This window comes from Schistocerca nitens, chromosome 5 (genome assembly GCF_023898315.1).
Source record: "Schistocerca nitens isolate TAMUIC-IGC-003100 chromosome 5, iqSchNite1.1, whole genome shotgun sequence".
NCBI classification, from domain to species: domain Eukaryota; kingdom Metazoa; phylum Arthropoda; class Insecta; order Orthoptera; family Acrididae; genus Schistocerca; species Schistocerca nitens.
The window spans coordinates 28,084,434-28,105,588 of record NC_064618.1 but is presented as its reverse complement, the minus strand read 5'-3'; the positions used below and the strand labels follow the sequence as shown (position 1 = coordinate 28,105,588).

The window sequence follows — 21,155 nt, the reverse complement described above, 5'->3', positions numbered from 1 at the left end:
TTGCCGGGCTCTTGCCAATAAAAAATATGATAATCATCAGTAAGTGTTCATATAAATATCTGCAAATGGCATTACAGTGTGATAAATCATAAAGTATATTCATTCGATAAAGGGTTTAATATTGGAGACATGGTGATTGCCTTTACTTTTTCTGTTTCTCAGAGTTTCGACGTGTACTACATTGGGGTGAGGAATGCTGCGAATTCGATATGGACCTGCGTATAGAAGCTCAAATTTACTGCATCTACTCTTTCCTCTGTTGGATAAATAATGTGTGCGTACTAATATCTTCTGTCCAACGTGAAAGTCACGGCGTGTACAAACCTGTTTTTGCTGTCTTCTCCGGCGCTGTGCGGCACGTTTGATGTTGTTGAGTGCAATGTCAATTATTTCATGGTGGCGTAGTCGACGATATGTAGGAAAGGATACTAATTCTTTAATTTTGTTAGGTGGTTCAACCTTTTTCAATATAACAGTCGGAGGTAGCATAGTAGATTCATTTGGTATTAAGTTAATTACATCCTGGAATGACAGTATGTGTGTATCCCAATCAATATGTTTTTATGGCAGTATATTCTACATAATTTACCAATTTCTTTCATTAGTCGTTCACAAGGGTTCGAAGAAGCGTGATACTTGGATATATAGATCGGAGAAATGTTTCTTGTTCGTAACATACGTGTCCATAACGCAGATCGAAACTGTGGTCCATTGTCGGAAATTACTTTCAATACATGCCCTACATGAAATAGAAAATGTTTTATAAATGCATCCGAAATAGTTTTAGCAGTAACTTTGCGTAACGGTGTGAAGGTTACAAATTTCGAAGTGAGTTCAACAGCGACAAAGATGTAACAAAAATCGGACCAAAAATGTCTACAGCGGCCACGTGTCTCAATTTAACAGGTACAATGGGATGTAACGAAGGAATACGTGAAGTCGTGTCTGACTTAGCTTTCTGGCAGATTTTACATGACGCTAAAACTCGTCGAATACGTTTCTCCATGTTGACAAAATAACAGTTCTGTCTCAGTATAAGAAAACATTTTCTGGCTCCGTAATGTGCGTAACTTAAATACCAAATTAATTTGTTAACAAGCTCGTCAGGAATGCATAGTAACCAGTTGTTGCTGTCAGGGTGAGAGCGGCGAAATAGAATATTATTGCGTACAGTGTAATGGTTTCTAAAGGTAACATTATTCCTATCTTGCCAAAGGTGTTTAATTTCTTTCCATACGTTGTCTTTACTCTGCTCTTGTGCTATATCTCGTAATGACGCCGAAATGAAATTTTCAAATGCAACTTGTTGAATATATATGACGCTAAAATTTGCCTGGCAGAAGTTGGTTGCGATGTCTAGCTGATTGTTGCTGAGACAACGGGATAGTGCGTCTGCTACAATATTTTGTGTACCGGGAATGTGAACAACTGTAAAATTAAATTCCTGTAAATAAAGTTTCCATCTGCTTAACCTGTCATGTGTAAATTTTGCTGAAAGTAAAAACTGGATAGCTCTATGATCTGTGTAAACGGTTGTACGTCTTCCATAAAGAAAATGCCTAAATCTCGTAAATGTCTATTCAACACATAATGTTTCAAGTTCTGTGACAGAATAATTGCGTTCAGCAGGTGACAGAATGCGACTCGCAAGGCTATGTTTTTAATTACTGTAGAACCATCTTCTTCAATTTTCTGAAAAAAATGTGTACGCCTAAGCGGTGTTAGAACTGTCGGTGGCAATGGAAAAATTTCTAGTAAGATCTGGATGTGATAAAAGTGGTGCATTCTGTAGAACCATCTTCTTCAATTTTCTGAAAAAATGTGTACGCCTAAAGCGGTGTTAGAACTGTCGGTGGCAATGGAAAAATTTCTAGTAAGATCTGGATGTGATAAAAGTGGTGCATTCAACAAAGCTTGTTTCACATTGACAAATTCAGAATGTGCTTGGCTATCCCAGGACCAAATAGTGTTTTTACCCGTCAATTGACATAATCTAGGGGTGTCTAAAGCAGAGTAATGAATAAATTTACGAAAAAAGTTAATTAAACCCAAAAAGCTGCGTAGTTGTTTCTTCGTCGTGGGTACAGTAATGTCACGTAAAGCTTGAAGTTTTTCCGTGTCAGGCGCAATGCCTTCTGCTGAAATTACATGTCCAAGAAATTTTATAGAAGTTTTGCCAAAGTATGATTTGCTAAAATTAACTGTGAGTCCTTGTGCACGAAAAGTTTGCAACAGTTGTTCAAGAATCAGATCGTGTTCAGACCAGTTAGCTTCTGCAATAAGAATGTCGTCTGCATACGTTGTGATTCTGTCTTTTAATCCTGTCGGAAGTATTGTATTCAAACCGCGAATAAATGCTGCTGAAGAAATAATTTACAAAATTGATAACAGTCATCAAAACAGAGAAAAGCTGTATACTTTCTGCAGTTCGGATGAAGCTGGATTTGCCAAAATCCCGATTTCAAATCTAATGTGGAATAAATAGCAGTACCATGAAATTTCTGTAGAAGTTCTTCTAGTGTCTGTGGGCGATCTGTTTCATTAATAATAATGTCATTGATGTGACACGAATCAAGTACGAGGCGAAGTGAACCATCCTTTTTCTTAACAATATGGAGCGGGTTTATGTACGGACTAACTGCCGGTTCAATAATTCCTTGGTCAAGCATAGCTTGCAATTCTTTCTTAACTTGTTCTCTGTGAATATACGGAATGGGAAAATGTTTCGCTTTAAATGTGTCGTGCTGTTTAACTTGAAATTCATACATAAAACCGGACATAGTACCAGGGACGTTGTCAAAAACTGGAGCTTGCTGTAAAAGAATTTTGTGTAGTTGAGTACGTTAGTCGTCTGTATTTGCATTGCTCTGTTTAATTTTATCAGAAATCATCTGTATAACGTCATAGTCGGCTTCGTCTGGAGTATTATAGTTGTGTAAGTTCGTATCTGTGAACAATGTGGAATGACAGTCTATGTTACGTGATGCAGAATTGACCTCTGTACGATTAATTGTTTGTTCTTCTGCAGATAAAGAGTGCTGAAATGCTAATGCCAGTTGTACATTTTCATCCTTTAACATTAAATAGGAATTTTGAAAGTCAATAATTGCGTCGTGTTGTACCAGAAAATTTGTACCTAAAATAACGTCTGTTGTCAATAAGGGAACAATCCAAAAATTTGAGTGAAACGTATGACCTGCAATACAAAACGATAAGTGTGTCTGTAATTTTACATCTACTCCTTTACCAGATACTGCTCCTTTTACTTTAGTTTTGCCTAATGGTAACGTAGGATAGGTATTCTTTTTGTTACATTCGTTGACAGTTTCCTCATTTATAACTGACATAGGTGATCCAGAATCGATTACTGCTGAAAATTTGGATGATCCAATCTTTACTTCAATGACAGGGTGTGAAATGGTTTTTTGAATAACTGGTTTTTCCTGCAAAAGAGTGTCTCGAATGTCGTCAAAAGTAATAACATATTCGTGAACAAGGTTCTGTGTGTCAAAAGTATTGCTTGCGTTGCTGGAAGATGCAACCTGTACTGTATCTAGTCAAATTATTTCTGGCGTGCTATTATTTGCGGGAGGATGCTGTGGCATTTCGACTATTTGTACTGTTCTGTTATTTCGTCCTGATGTATTACGTTGGGGATGATACCGACTGTCTCGTTCATTGATGATAATCTGTTGTTACGGATGATTTTGCTGCTGGTAAGACCGACTGTTATTAAACGTACGCTGAAAATTGTGCTCATTACTTTTACGTCTGTCATGATAGTCATTTCTATACGGTGCATTGCGATATGAGTTGAAATGGTGTGTTTTCTGTACGTACTGATTTCCTTGTTGCTGTGCGTTACTATTTGGTGGAGCCGACGCTATACGTGTAGGCGGCGAAACATTAAAGCTTGGTTGACCTTGCACATTACATTGTTGGTTAGGTATGCTAATCGACTGGTTTTGTTGCTGTTGTTGGGAAAAAACCTCTATTGTTACCAAAATGTGGTTCCTGTTGCTGATAATTTTGACGATACTGATAATTAAAATTTTGTCTGTTATTAAAATTACGCTGGTAGTTCTTGTTATTTCAAGAGTGTCTAACGAAAACTGTCACTTTCGGTAAAACTTGTAACATCAGGTTTTCATTATTCATTCCTAATTCTAGATAGATCGATAGTTGAAGAGTTGTTTTGATAAAGGATAGTAAAAGAGAAGGCAGCAGTGCAGAAAACCAAAGATGAAATAGCACTACTACGGTTCGGGGCCCTGTGCACGCTACGGCACATATTCATCGAAGTGTAATGAATTCCCTGAGGTCCATTACGCGCTGCAAATAAATTTTAGTTTCTGCGTTACTGGCAATGGCGGTGAAAATTCAAAAGTAAATTGTTGTATCCAGTCCAATTCTAGTTTCTGCGTTACAGGCCAAGCTGGTGAAAGTACAAAAATAAATTGTCGTATCCAGTTCAAAGCATGTACCTGTGTTCTGTCATTATTAAGTACTTTAAATTTTCTCACGGATAGAAAGTGCTTGTAATCAAAATTATCGTCTCTGTATGTCTGAACAGGTTCAGCATTGTATGATAATCTGTTTATCTGTGACTGTTCGGAATCTAACTCACGTACTCTCTGTAAATTACCTAAATTATACTGGCTGTGTGAGTCTGACAAATGTTCGGAGAGTGACGTATGCTGTGATGTGTTAGAGGCTGAAATATTTTTCATCTCCGTCACTTCGTGCTGTAAAGATGACAATTTTCTACGTAATGTATTACTGGATGCACCTATCTCACTGATCGTCTGCTGTATATTTTGGAATTCGGGTGTTTGATTAAACGAACTGGTGACGTATCGTCTGATTTGGTATCATTATTACTTTCGATAACGTCAATACGACTGGCCGAGTCATCATATTTTTCAGTCAGTGCTTTTACCTGATCATCGTTTTTAGTATCACAAGCATTAATTTGTTTTTGTATTTTACGTGTGGTTTTGTTCAATTTTTTAACGTCTGCTTTGATGGCATCGGGATCCTGTATTAGTTCCAACGTTTCAAGTCTGTTGGTCATTGTCTGAAAGTCTAATGTGTGTGTGTCTGCTTTTGTTTTAAGATCGGAGATTTAATCATGCAATTCGGTGTTCAACTGTTTGATTTCGTCTGATACTGTAGCAATATTGTTGTCTACGTATGCTTTTGCTTTCGTAAACAATTTACGCTTATCTTCCTGACTTTGTGCAGAAATTGTTTCCATGACATGTTGCTTTACTTTATTCTGTTCCTGAATAAATTTACTGTAACGCGTTTCACTGTTTTGTAAGTGGTGATTAAAACGTTCGTCAATTTGACTGTTTTGTTGTTCAAATTTCGTATCGATTTCGCATCCAGTGTGCGTGAAAGTTCTGATGACATTAATTTAAACTCGTCGCGTAACTGTGTTGCGTTTTCAGAACATTGTTTAGCGACTGCACTAATTTCATCTCTAAGTAATTTCGTTGTGGTTGCATGTGTATTACTTAATTCTTGTGTCACAGATCTAATTTCTTCACTACTGTTCTTAGCACACGCCTTAATTTCTCATGTAATTGTTCTTTAATATCATGACATTGCGCGGCAACGGCTGTAATCTCTTCACTAAGTTGTTTGAAATTGTTATCTTGCTTATCATTCGACTGTTTGAGTTTTTCATTAAGGTTGTCCTGTTTTTCATTAAGTTGTTTGAAGTCGTTGTCTTGTCTTTCATTCTGTTGTAGCAATACTGCCATAATCTGATCCAAGCCAAAATTAGCGACTCTATTTTCTGTGCTGTGTAATGGTGTATGTGCATTTGTCACGTTTTGTGTAATCATTTGGTCATTTTCTAATTCTTGAAAAGGTTCGCCAATTGGATGTGCACTGTTAGTCACTACCTCGGAATCAAATAAATCTGACGTACTTTGAGTACATTGTTCACCTTCGTTAGAAACAATTGTCTGTTCGCTGCGTAAATTTTGCAAATTAGACGTGTCAAACTGGACAGCGTTCATTGTAACGGAACGTGCCGCATCATCAATTGTTACATTTACTGTGGACATAATTGCATTTGTTTGCTCATCATTAGGATCAAAATCAATATTAGTGATCGGCACGCACTGATTATCTATAATTAGGGGATTATCACTATTAGACTGAGTGTCGCTAGTATTATCTGTCAAATTATTCGATTCGGCTATTTCACTCATTGCACATCGCGATGTACTGTTAACAGTTTTTCGCGGCATTTTTCACAAATAAAAATTAAGCACAAAATGAAACAAAGACGAAGCAAAAATGGAACAAACACAATTACAACAAAGAGCAATAAATTGCCGATGATCTGCGAAAGAAAGAGTGACAAATTAGTAAATGCGTTGCGCCAGATGCAAACTACATTTAAGTAAGTAAGAACAGATATATGACTACTTCTCAGAGATTCATAAAGAAATACTATCCTGGCCGGTTTTCATCAAGTGTAAACTCCCCACAATAATTTAAAATCATTAATATAAATAAATATCGTCATTCAATCTAACCTCCCCACAAAATAAAATAAATAATAATAATATGAATATGATTCTAATTTAGTGTAACCTCAAAACAAAATTCTTTCACAGTGTAACCTCCCCACAAAATTCATTCACATTTAATCTCCCCACAAAATTCGTTCCCATTTATAACCTCCCTACAAAATTCTTTTCACATTAACCTCCACACAAAATTCTTTCTGATTTAATCTAAGCTCAAAATTCATTCACATTTAGCGTAACCTCAAAACAGAAACATTCCTAAACCTCTCAACAGTAAAAATTGTAATTATGTCGTTCACATTCAGTGTAACGTCCCAATAAAAAAATAAATTCAGTAACCTGGTAATAAAACAATGTAACTAACCTCTCAATTAAATTGTCGCTCACTTATGACTTCAATAATTCACTGTGAATTTAACCTGGTAAATTTTGGACGACAGCAGTGCTGCGTCATGGCACTGAAAGATCATTCTGAATAAAAAAAGGAAAAATTCTTACCTCAATGAAGTCCCCGGGTATACCTGCTCTTACAATAAATTTTTCCGGCACAGCTCTGTGCAATGCTGGCCGACCTATCTGTCATTTATGAAAGGAAGCGACTGATTTTTCTATTGTAATAACCGGGATGATCATGGATGGGAGAAATTAGTAAATTCTTTAAATTGAAATGAATGGTTGTTAAAAGTCACTTTTTATGAGAAAGATTATTATTACGAGATTTTTAAAACATTTACATGGGACTTGAGATAACATTACTACATCTGCGCGAGGCTGCTTTTTACCTTATACATTAATACTCAGGCTCCGACATCGCTGCGCCGCGACCGGGCCAGCCAACGCGATACACCAGACCAGACCAGAGCAGACTCCAGACTAGCCACAACTTACTCCTACTGCTACACAGTTCCTACTGCAGTCAACACTGCTCTCTGGTCAGAGACCTTGCATATCGCAGGCAGCGCATGAGCAATACATCGAAATTACATCTGCTCGGACCTCTTACATGTTCTTTCGAGAACTAGTTACTGTCTTCGTATATATAGTTAAAGGCTACCCAGCCATTGACCTTCGTCTGTGCGAAAGCGCACAGGTTGCCCAAACTCTTACGGGAATCGCCAAAGCGTGCGCGAGTAACGAGTGGGTGGGCAAATGTCTATAAGGTACAATACATATGTAGAATTGTAGAGAGTTGGGAATGTCTCACGGGAAGCGTGCAAGGGATAAGTCCCTGCAGTCGCGCTATTCATCTGTGTCCTCGGTGGCTCAGATGGATAGAGCGTCTGCCATGTAAGCAGGAGATCCCGGGTTGGAGTCCCGGTCGGGGCACACATTTTCAGCTGTCCACATTGAGGTATAACAACAACACCTGTCGGCAGCTGAGGTTGTCAGTTAGTCATCATTTATTCCAGGGAAAAGCTGCACGGTCAGCAACAGTAACTGTTCTTTCGAGAACTAGTTACTGTCTTCGTATATATGGTTTGTCAGGTGTTAGTCCTTGTAACAGAATTTTCTGATGACTCAAATGTGCTCTTTGTGCACATGGGATGCAGTTCCTGACATATTGTTCTACATAACTGCTACTCGTTTTCCATCGAAACTTTCAGCTACACATTTATCAGTTGTCTGTTTTCGTCTTGGTCGTGTGCTTGACGTAATACTTCCAGCCTCAGTGCCGCAGGAACTACAGTGCTAGGTCTGCACTTTGTAGATCGGCACAGCAAGCCTTCTTGCGTTTCAAACTGGTGCTGCTATCGAAACAATTGACATTCACTGTCAGCCTCTTGTGCCTTTATCCACTCTGTCTGACTTCCTCTACCACTTGCGAAGCTACTATCTTTCTGCCTAGAACACCAGCATTTGTCAAACAGACTCCGGGCTTATGAATTACCTCATAATCAAACTCACTTAATTTTAATACCCATCATGCTAATCGACCTAAATGATCTTTCAACCCTAGTAACCGTTTTAAGATGTGTGGTCTGTAACCAATTTGAATTTACGACCATACAAGTGGCAAATAAAATAAGAGATTCCTTATATAAGTGCTAACATTTATTTTTCAGTTGTTGAATAATTAGTTTCAGCCGTGTTCAATTGTCTGGAGGCAGTATGCCACCGGATGTTCTTTTCTATCAACATTCTGACTTAAGACACAGCGTCATTAGACGCTTCACACGCAAATATGAACCACTGTTGAAAGTCGGGGAATATTAACACAGGATTTGATATTAATATATCCTCGAGTTTCTCGAACGCTTCTTGGTGTTGTGATCTCCACTGAAATCTAACATCTTTTCGTAGCAATTTAATTAATGGTCGTGGAATTTCAGCGAGGCCCTTCACAAACTTGTGATAATAATTAGATAACCCAATGAATGACTGTAATTGATTAGTAGTTCGTGGCGTCGGGAAATAACGTATGGAGGAAGCAAGTAGAGTATTCGTCCTCATTCTGTCTTGACTGATAACATGCCCAAGAAAAGTTATTTGTGTCTGAGCAAAATGGCAATGTAAGGTGTGCTGCCCTCAATTTACTAAAGACTTCATCCGGGCGTTTAATATACTCTTATATAGTTTCTGAACAGACGACTACAGCGTCAAGATATACCACACAAATTTTCGTTTTTAATCCACGATGTACACTATCCAATAGTAGTAGGAAAGCAGCTAGAGCATTTTTCAGTCCAAATGACATTCTTCGATATTGGTAATGAGCAGAATTTGCTGTGAAAGCAGGAAACACTTCCATCTAGCGATAACCACTTCTAAGATCAGCCGTTGAGAAATATTTACATTTTCCTAGGTTGTCTAATGCGTCATTTGTGTTCGGTATTGGATATTACTCCGTTGTGGTTCGTGCGTTCAAGTAACGATAGTCACAGTAAAATGTCAACTGGCTTTTAGGGTACAAGGACAGTTTTTGTCGACTAAGGGCTATCGTTATACTCGATAATGCCCTCACGCGATTGCTGATCTATAAATTCGTCTACTAAAGGCTGTTGCTGTTTCGCTATCCTGTATGGTTTCCTGTAAACTGGTGGATTGCCGCCTTATGGTCTGCGGTGTTGTGTGATAAGTGTTGCTGATAGTGGACCATCTGAACTGAATAAGTCTCAATATTATAGCAACAAAGTTTCTATGGCGTCTCGTTCACTACCTTTTAAGTGACGGACCTTGTAACGTAGCACAGACGCATCGACGGTCTGTTTGATGCTGTAATCACAGCGTGAGCCTTCGAAATCCTCGTCTTCGAGTATCTCTAAACTCTCTACAAGTAATCCTTTCGGGAGATTCACTTCATCTGTCGCAAAGTTATCTAAGCTTACCGGAACTATCAGTTGCCCATTAACGTAGGTTACGAACGCAAAGCTTCTTCGTATAAAACAATGCAGCAGAACTACTGTGAAGTTTCCAAGGTATGTGACCAGGTATTGGCGAAAGTAAAGCTGTGAGAAGGGGTACTGAATCTTGCTTGGATAGCGCAGTCGGCAGAGCTCTAGCCCACCAAAGGAAAAGGTGCCAGTTTCGAGTGCTGGTCCAGCACACAGTTTAAATCTACCAGGAAATTTCAGATTTCTAAGGTGATGAAAACTGTTGTTCCGCATCTTTTGCTTGTCGTATTGGAACAAGAAGCGTTAAATGATAAATCAGACGAATTATGGCTAATATGACATTAATTTTGTATCTTTCACCGCCTAACAATGAATTAGTTAACGTGCAGTGTGAGAGCTTGCGTTGTCATGATGAATAATAATACGTCGTTTTCTGTTGTTTTCCAGGCTTTGTAAATAAACTGGGACAAACGAATTCTCAAGTAATGTTCGACACTTAACAATTCTTCTAAACGATAAGGTAAGGAGGATGCCACGTGTCCTGCGTGGCCAGAGAAATGTTGGAACTGCTTCGTTGACGATTAGTTTCTGGCTCGTATGAAATGGCTCAAATGGCTCTGAGCACTATGCGACTTAACTTCTGAGGTCATCAGTCCCCTAGAACTTAGAACTACTCAAACCTAACTAACCTAAGGACATCCATGCCCGAGGCAGGATTCGAACCTGCGACCGTAGCGGTCGCTCGGTTCCAGACTGTAGCGCCCAGAGCCGCACGGCCACTCGGGCCGGCTCGGCTCGTATGAGTATCGCAAAGTTTCGTCTCATGTTAACGTTGTTGTATTCATGTTTTTCATTTCGTCATTCGAATTTCTTTGAGCTTGTCATTACACCAAACGACAGAAGGCGGTTTCTGAGCTTCGTTATGTCCGACTGAGATCCACCGCGAACAGATTTTTTTTCGCACCTAAATGTCCATGCATTTTTCCGAAAACAATATACCTGTTTTAGCAGTTGTATTCTGCTAAAATGTTACATAGTAGAGATAACGGTAACAAAGTTCGTATAGGTAATATACCTTCGTCAACAGGGGAGCTCTGTGAATATAGTTCCTGTTTTTGCTTTGACAGAAGCGATAAAATAACTGTATCATCCTGTTAATAACGCAATTAGGGTCCACCTTTTATACGTAGCAAGAATTTATGTGCAAGTGTTTGCTTTGGTCCGGCCGTTGTGGCCGAGCGGTTGTAGGTGCTCCAGTCTGGAACCGCGCGACCGCTCCGGTCGCAGGTTCGAATCCTGCCTCGGGCATGGATGTCCTTAGGTTAGTTAGGTTTAAGAAGTTCTAAGTTATAAGAGACAGTTGACCTCAGAAGTTAAGTCCCATAGTGCTCAGAGCCATTTTTTGTTTGCTTTGTTTCTACAAGGAACTGATGTATTGACCACGTGAGCGTTGCATTCAAATGATTTTCACATTGCTCCACATTGTAGTTCTCAAATTTCTCTAACATATTTTTATCTACATCAACATTTATGTACATTTTTCCTTCTTTTCCCTAGCGTTTATCTTGTCTAGTAGAGAGTTCGCTTTTATAGCATTTGTAAAATTTTATTTTGATACTTTGCTGTGTTCATCATAAGAATAAATCTGATTTAAACATTACACAATGTATTCTTACGAATTTTCTGGAATCGCATTGGACTTCGTTTTATGTGGAGCGGAAGCGAAGATTTGTCGAATACAGTCAAGTACGAAAATGAGGATAGGTTTTGGACAGTGTGTTAGGCGCCCATCGGCTCCGCGATAATTGGGTTCAAATGGCTCTGAGCACTATGGGACTCAACTGCTGAGGTCATTAGTCCCCTAGAACTTAACTAACCTAAGGACATCACAAACATCCATGCCCGAGGCAGGATTCGAACCTGCGACCGTAGCGGTCTTGCGGTTCCAGACTGCAGCGCCTTTAACCGCACGGCTCCGCGATAATTCGGGACAACAAGTTTACCGGCGCATTTAAGGAGACTAGGACCTGCCAGCAAATAGTCCAATTAACCTGCAGTCATGTGAACAGCCGCAGTTCAGTGTAAAAGCAGACGAGCGGAGACCCAGTCCAGCTTCGTCATTTAATTTTTGAACGGAGTAAAGTAACACACGGCAAAACTTCGGCAGTACGCTTATTAGCGGACAGAAGAAAACGTAACATGCTTTCGCCCTTAGCTACCATAGTACTGTAATTAAAACCAAAAGTGATGAAAAATCCTAATTTAAGCACATTGTAATATTTCTGCGTTGCACTGAGTGACGTAAAAGCGCATTGCAGGGATTTCACTATGCAGTTAAATATGGAAGCGACTGAAGGAATTACTTACAGTGTGTGGTCTGGCAGTCTCTGAATTCCTTCCACATCTGAATCTGGGGAGCACACCTCGGCCCTGGAGCTGCCACCTCCTGCGTTGACAACGAGGCGATCAGCAACAAAATCCACGCAGCCGTCCAGGCGACACATTTTCTCCTCTCCTTTTATGAAGTGCAGTTCTTGGTACCCCAGCGTTCGGCAGGGACGCGTGACAAAGCTTCGCGCATTAGCTGCAGCACCTCTGGCAGCTTAAATGTCTTGTTATTTCTCGCCAAGATCAGCTCTACTAGGTTCAGATTGCAGTGGTACAGCGGCAGTTGGAGGACTTCACTTTTTGAAAAAATGTGCTCGATGCTGTGAAAGTGAATGGTTTTCTTGTTTCCACGATGCTTATACCACACTGTCTCGTGTCAAATCACATCTGTAGTATAAAACAATCGACATAGTCCAGATAAAGAGCATTTGTTTTCTTCGATCTTTTATGAAATATCGATAATGAATAATTTATATCTGCAATGAAAAACGGAATTCTGCGTGCTGCATGTAATCACAGACAAGAAGATGTTCATTTTTCATAAGAATTATGTTTAAGTGCGTGTTAATTAGCATACATTTGACGCATTTTATATTTAAATGATGTATATAAACGGATCAAAGAAAAAAATTTTAAAAACCAAAGCGAAATTTGAACCAGCGATCCATTGAATACACGATTACTATTCTCGAACGTTACTGATTAAGCAGCCCATCTCGTTTGTAAAATTGCACGAAAGAAAGTTTCTGGGAAAAGCCGTTTCCCTCTGTAAACTGGCGAAAAACATTAAGAACAACGTGTTTGTCTCCACTACGCAGCAGTAAGCACTGTCAGCCGTTTTGACAGCACGAATTTACAGCGCGGCTATCAGAGCACATCTGGAGTTTACAGAGACAGTGACTGCACACGATTTTTGAAATAAATATTACGTAGCTAAAGCATGATTAAAACAAACATTGATGGCCATTAATACATTAGAATATCTTAAGGTTTCATTCACAGTAATATAGTTACGAGATATCTGATACATAAGTAAGACCCACTTCCAAGACCGCCACAATACCAATGTACAATCGTGCTCAAAAGTATCCGAACGACCTGAATTGCATTTCGCCTGATTCACATTCAACCCGCATAACTCAGCTGTCTAGCAAGTCCTCTAGTCGCTCCTCGGTACAGTCGTTTGACTATTGAAAATGGGTCCAATAAGTCACCACTAGAAAACATTGCTCTGTATAGCAATAACTCAAGATGTAAAGTAATACCACGATACTACAAATATCAGGGAACACCTTATCACAGATAAGACTGTCTATAAGGCTTTAAGCTCATATTTATTACAACAAATGACATACCTGAAATGTTACCACTCTCATTATTACGTCAGATAGGCAATGCAAGTAGTAAGTTCGTCGTATTCATGATTTCCTCTTCAAATTAACATACCGTACTTATTATTTAACACAAAATAACATTAAAAATTAAAGTTAGTCCCGAGCAGCTAGTTGAGAAAATGTATGAACTTCAAATGACACGACGAACCGTCTCGTTCTACATATGGATTCAAACCCAGGTCATGCAGACTAAGCAAAGATCTCGTGACTGACGGAAACTAACAGTCATTCCTGACTAGGCATACAGAGAGTCATATACCTCGATTTTAGAAAGTATCAGTTAGCAAATATCAACTTTAAATTACATAACGTAAACATTTTCAACGAACGGGAATTCCTACCCAGCATCTATTGTCCTGTTAACGAACCACGAGAGATGTTAAATATTGCCTCCTCACAAGTAACTTACTTGAAACGCCGCTTTACGCTTTGTGTTGAACAGGGATTCGAACCCAGAACCTAATCGGATTGATATCGAAGCACAATCAACTGTGATATATCGGATTTTATCGGCAGTAGCTAGATGTTTTAATTGAAATGACGAGACGAAACATTAATTTTTTCCTTCCCAGGGCTCCAACCCGGCACCTATCGATGTTATATTCTAGAGAAAACGAACGTTAAATATGGGTTTGTTGCACCAGAAGTGACATGTGAGCATGTTTGAACTAGAAATAATACGACGAAGAGTTCAGCGCTCACTGGGAATAGAGCCCCACACATGTCGTTGTTGACTACACACAAAGAGACGTCACCTACCGAATTTTTCTCCACCAGTAGCTCCGAATAACAACATTGCTCTCAAATAGTTCTGTGTCTCACTGGGAGTCAAAAGCGTCAGATATCGTTATTGTTGACAACGAATGAAAATACATTAAAAATCAAAATTATTATCCACCAGCTGATTGGTGTTCTCATTCTAGATCTTGAAAATACACAATGAAAACTTCAGTGCCGGGCCAAGATTTGAACCCATTCACGAGCAATATGTGGAGATGTTGAGGAATCTGCAGTTTTGAACAAACAACAAATTGTAGTCGAGCTGTATTGTCACGAAGGGATCAAATTCCGCGTTAAGGGCGGTCTGAGCTGCATTCCCAGTTCAGAACCAATTTTATCGACATACAGAAGCTCAAATAAAAGATGAAATAAGTGTCCTGTGACCCTACAAAGCGTTTGTTTCGTCACTGTAAATAAATAACTAGTATAAGAAAGGTTACTGGTGACAGAGTTTCTACATGTCACCACTCCTGACTTTATTGTGGCTCAACCTAATGTCTACTTGTAAAGAAGGAACATAATGTTTAATGTGAATTTCAGATCACAATGCCATTATACCTTCTTCACTTGGCGCAGCCAGAAGAAAATAGAATCTGTCCCTCCCCATCGGCAGAAGTTGGAATCGAGCACAGACCATAAGTATATGTACCTATCATCAATCCAACAGACCACCAAATCCTCTTCTCTCTGACTCATTATTCTATCATAACGCCGTTGCGCCACACTGGATGAGGATTCTGACACACAAGTTCCCTGTAGTGGTTTCCAGCATGTTCAGTACATTCATTTACTTGGTTGACCGAATCGCCTTGAACTAGCTGCCTCGGCTACCCAGTGCATACATTTGACTCTATTTTGTAATCACCGAAATAAAGGCACGTAACTGCCACCTACACAGAACTGCTAACAGTGTAGGATGCAGAAATTTAAATAGAAAGTGTTCCTTTCCACATGAGCTGCTCTACTGCGCTATCTGTTTGTTGAAAGCGTGCTGTGTTGGCAGAAGAGCCAACACCGGATTGCTAGAGGAGGCCGAAATGCACGCGTTTAATTACACGCAGACTGGCGTGAGGTGTGGAACAGGTCAGAGAAATGAGAACTTAGAAGAACGGACGCAGTTGCTGTAATACTTAACTTTAATCCATAATTGGAGTACATCGCTCTTGACGGTACATGCTTCACATAATAAATATCAGTTGAATACGGCGCCTTGCTAGGTCGTAGCAAATGACGTAGCTGAAGGCTATGCTAACTATCGTCTCGGCAAATGAGAGCGTATTTTGTCAGTATATCATCGCTAGCAAAGTCGGCTGTACAACTGGGGCGAGTGCTAGGAAGTCTCTCTATACCTGCCGTGTGGTGGCGCTCGGTCTGCAATCACTGACAGTGGCGACACGCGGGTCCGACGTATACTAATGGACCGCGGCCGATTTAAAGGTTACCACCTAGCAAGTGTGGTGTCTGGCGGTGACACCACAAATCGTCGTTCAGTTAAAAAGAAAAGTGTAACTGTCTGTCTCTCAGAAGTCTAGATCCGGCCATATGCATTATCTCACAACACTGTGGAGGAATTGTTGTTGACTTCTGGAGCTGCTGTAGCTACGAGTCAGCAAGTAGCATAATGGTAAGCGTCGCGCACTGTAGCTGAGACGTCGCGAGTTCGACTACATTAACTGCTACATTTTTTAAAACGCAGTTATGCTGTCTGCTGAAGTTATCTAATGGAACTTTTGAACATAATTCCTTTCATTAAAAGGAAGGTCAGCGTTGGCCGTATTATTGATGTTTTATTGATAGCAGAATCGATTTTCGATCACATAGTGATCACCTTCAGTGCTGTACAAATTATTATTGTGACCGCTTCTCAGTTTTGGTTATTGATAACTTGATACCAGTATCTGAGTTTAATTTGTACAGCACCGAAGATGATCACTATGTGATCGAAAATCGATACTGCTATCAATAAAACATCAATATTATGGCCAACGCTGACCTTCCTTTTAATATAACAAGTATGTTCGTTGTGCACACAGCACTCCATGGAGTCGCCAATCAGTAATTCCTTTCACTTCTCAACCCAAAATAGCCACATGTGGAAAACAGCTAACTTCTGCGACATTTGGTCTTTTCAGGTTTAACAGACGGCCAGGCAGCTGATGCATCTCGAAACTTTTGTGTTATGTATGGGGAGAGCGCATCGTGCCAAAATACTCCAGAAAAGTATTTTCCATATAAGCTGTCGTGTGGTAGTGGAATTTTATTCCTCTTCAAACCTTGTTTGACGGCTTTAACTCAGAACAAGTTTTCTACATGCATGTAATCAATAAACTGCATGTGCATTGTCAGACTTTTATAGATAACATCAGAGAATTCGCATATATCGTTGATGATTAATTTCTCTTTCATGTTTACTACTGTTTTAAAAAACACTAAAAGAAACCTTACGAAAATTGTGCACTGTATTATAAGAAATGAAATAAAACTACCCACGATAACCTTACGACGAAAGTCTGTTTTAATAAAACTGAGTATCTGTACACAAGCGTGCCTCTGTCGGCACGAATTAGTAAAATACTACTCACTTAGATTTCGATTGCGCCTGTGTTTAATTGGTATGCTGTGTCATATTCAAGAGGTATGCAAATGTTTCATTTCATAAATAAAGTTATGTATTCCCAGAAACCCAAAATTTGCTTGTCAGCAGCGGAAAGAGGCGTTACCTGTTGTGCAGCATTGTAAGTTTTTCTCTATTGCACTATGAGCCAAAAGTATTTTCTTGCGATTTTCTTATCGATATTTGATCTGACTGCTTGTAGCTCTTTCACAGAAGGGATGAAAACGTTACAGTCAGGGAGACTGGAACTGTGAACCATAACAAACGCTTTTTCATAGGCTGCACGTTACCACAGAGGTAGCGAAAATGTATGTGTCTTTGCTTTCCCTGACGAGGTCAATAGTGGCTAGAACTCGTAAACCGCTATTTAAAGGACGAGATTAGTTGCGATTTCCACGTGCAACAACTTTCCTGGGCTGAAAACCGTAAATTTACAATCTTTTGTTACACATAAAGCGATAATAACTCAAATTATTCAATGGAAATAACAGGAGAAATCAAGTGAACTTTGAGATGAATGTTGGACCTTTACAGATCTTTACGAGCTTCCTTCTTAATCCATGTCGTTGTTGGTGGTCTCGCGGTTCTAGGCGCTCAGTCCGGAACCGCGAGACTGCTACGGTCGCAGGTTCGAATCCTGCCTCGGGCATGGGTGTGTGTGATGTCCTTAGGTTAGTTAGGTTTAAGTAGTTCTAAGTTCTGGGGGACTAATGACCACAGCAGTTGAGTCCCATAGTGCTCAGAGCCATGTCGTTGTTGTCTTCTTTTCCCAGGTGTCCTAGAAATGGTAACCTCCTCTTTTTCAAGATCTCCGAGGTTTCCTCCACAGTTTTGTAGATTTCATTGTTGCTCCGAGGTTTCCAGCCGGTTTCAACCTGGATTGGACCCATGTTTTTCCGAAATGTTCTTCTTTATAGTATCTCCAGCTTTCCCACCTTGTAATTAATTTTGAGTCATTTGCTCTCATACAGGCACTCTGTTTTCGCCACCTCACTGTAGTGCTTTATTTTGACATTCCAAGAGATGCACTTTTTGTTGTAAATGTTTTTAGTTAATCCGTAGGCTCTCTCCATTTTTGAGATCCGGTCCCCCACAGCAGCTCTCTCCAATCCTCTTCACAGAGATATTTGAATTTTTTTTTACTATCTCAATCCGTCCAATATCTGAAACTTCCTGGCAGATTAAAACTGTGTGCCCGACCGAGACTCGAACTCGGGACCTTTGCCTTTCGCGGGCAAGTGCTCTACCAGCTGAGCTACGGAAGCACGACTCACGCCCGGTCCTCACAGCTTTACTTCTGCCAGTATCTCGTCTTCTACCTTCCAAACTTTACAAAAGCTCTCCTAGGAAAGCGAAAGGCAAAGGCCCCGAGTTCGAGTCTCGGTCGGGCACACAGTTTTAATCTGCCAGGAAGTTTCATATCAGCGCACACTCCGCTGCAGAGTGAAAATCTCATTCTGGAAACATCCCCCAGGCTGTGGCTAAGCCATGTCTCCGCAGTATCCTTTCTTTCAGGAGTGCTAGTTCTGCAGGGTTCGCAGGAGAGCTTCTGTAAAGTTTGGAAGGTAGGAGACGAGATACTGGCAGAAGTAAAGCTGTGAGTACCGGGCGTGAGTCGTGCTTCCGTAGCTCAGCTGGTAGAGCACTTGCCCGCGAAAGGCAAAGGTCCCGAGTTCGAGTCTCGGTCGGGCACACAGTTTTAATCTGCCAGGAAGTTTCATATCAGGGCACACTCCGCTGCAGAGTGAAAATCTCATTCTCGTCCAATATCTGTTTCAAGGAATTTTGGTCTATTTCTGTCACTTGTCACGAACTTAGTCTTCTCTTTCAAGATCCTAAGTCCTGTCTCGCCAGCGATCCTTTCTAGTAGATTGATCTGTATGGCCGCTTCTTCTAAGTACTCTGGAAGTATTGCTAACTCATCAGCGAAAGCCAAGCAGTTGGCGTTGATTCCTCTCGATTTTCTTCCTAGACAGATTGGACTAATTCCTTGATTTTCAAGTTCGGAATTCCAAATTCTCATAATCTTCTCCAGGAGACATCTTAAATACTATTGGTGATAATCCATCGGCCTGTCGCGCATCCGTCTTGATTTCAAATGGGTGGGACAATTCTCCGATAAACTTCCCTTTGAAAGTTGTGCCTGTTAAGGTTTCTCTGATAATGTTTCCCAGCTCGTTTTTGACCCCAAATTTTCTGATGATCCTATCTAGGGTCTCTCTGTCCACCGAGTCAAAGGCTTTTTTTAAGTCAATGCAAGAAATCACTATATTTTTGCCATTCACCATTCTGTGTCGTGTTATTGATTTCAGATTAAAAATTTGTTCGGCACAGGAGCGGCATTCCGGAACCCACCCTGGTATTCTCCGAGTTGTTTATCTAGGATTGCTTCAGTTCAAATTCGAATGGCTCAAATGGCTCTGAGCACTATGGGACTCAACATCTGAGGTCATCAGTTCCCTAGACTTAGAACTACTTAAGCCTAAGGACGTCACACACATCCATGCCCGAGGCAGGATTCGAACCTGCGACCGTAGCAGCAGCACGGTTCCGGACTGAGGGCGTAGAACCGCTCGGCCACCGCGGCCGGCTGCTTCAGTTCTATTCGGCAGTGTCTTTGAGACGATTTGTAGATGACTGGGAGAAGTGAGACGCCTCTGCAGTTGTATACATCTTGTTTCTGACCTTTCTTACGGAGTGGGTCGATCAGTGCCGTTTTCCATTCATCTGCAACTGCATTCAGTGGTACTGTCTGCAAAATTTTTTGGAAATAGAGTCAGTAGTGAAGAAATAAGACATAACCTTTTATTATTTTATTTCTTTACTACTGACTCTATTTCCAAAAAATTTTGCAGACAGTATTCACATGTACGACTGAATGCAGATGCAAAAATATGTTATTGTATGACACATAGTTCAGAAGATATACCGTCATAAACACAGAGACGCGCATAGAGCCGCCCCATCATGCGTGACGTTTTAATTTATTATTTCTTTACTACTAAATCTGTTCGCACCACGCGTCGCAGACAGTTTCCAACGGCACCACTGGATGCGCCTCCAAAATTGTATTGTTGCACCAAACATATTTCAGATGATGTGACATCACAAACATTGAGATGTGGGCAGACGAAACTGCAGGATGAAATTCGCTAGTGATGTAGTTGAAATATGTGTACAAATCTGTGTGAAATATGTTAAATGTATGTGACACTTACGTATGCGGGTAAGGTCTAGCTTAAAAAACTCTACCTGAAATCGTGAATCGATTTAACCACACTTGTTACACATATTATTTACTACATGGATAGAAATACTGTGAGGTTTAGAACGATCTACCTCCAGTTAGGTTGGGAGTGATAACATGGAAAGGGAATGGGAGAGGAGGAGGTGGATGGAGAGAGGAAAGAAAAGATGGGAAAAGGGACGGGGAGCAGGAGTTGGACAAAGAAAAAGACAAGAAGAGGTGGATTTAGAGGGGGAGGGGAAGAGGTGATAGGTGATGCACAGAGGCAGGGGTAAGGCGAACTAACAGAAGCGGCATGTACACGTACCCAGGCAACGCCTGGTTCTCAGCCTTGTTCTGTAATTCACTTAATCTGTGGCCTTATCAGCTAAAGCGTTCTTTTCAGTTACACGTAACATTCCTAGCGTTTCAGGTTCCACACACGCAAGCATGCCAGTAAATTCAGTTGCTTCGTGTTGGTATTCAGGGCATGTTCTCCATGTTGAAAGGTTTCGGCGACCGCAGCTGTCCCCGACGTCTCAGGGATCCTGACATCTGTCGTCGTGAATCCGTATGTGGACTGGAATGGCACTGAGTGCATGGGAACCACCCCTGGAGACCGTGTATGCAACTACAACTGCAGGAAGGTGAGACCCCAATCAAGGCACTGCTTAATGCTCTGACTGTAACTTACCATGTATTTATTATTACTTTCTATTTTATTTCTTGTCATTTACACCTAGCGACTCAGACAGGTGATATTTTGACGATATTATGTTGCACATTTACTTAACGGGAAGCTTATGCGGTTTCTTAGTGTTTCACCAATATTGCATACTTGAATGCAAGTGGGAAACGGAAATGCTTAAAATT

General features: G+C 40.4%; 1 protein-coding gene across 3 annotated transcripts in view; it reads left to right on the top strand.

Moving 5' to 3' along the window:
* The window catches only part of LOC126260801 (uncharacterized), a 386,456-nt gene that overhangs the window by 262,174 nt on the left and 103,127 nt on the right, over positions 1-21,155 (top strand). Inside the window, exon 2 of one of the 3 annotated variants that reach the window (XM_049958162.1) lies at positions 20,792-20,929. The exons of the other annotated variants lie outside the window; for them this stretch is intronic. Coding sequence (XP_049814119.1) covers positions 20,792-20,929 — 138 coding nt within the window. The remainder of the gene's footprint in view (positions 1-20,791; positions 20,930-21,155) is intronic. 3 annotated transcript variants of the gene reach the window in all.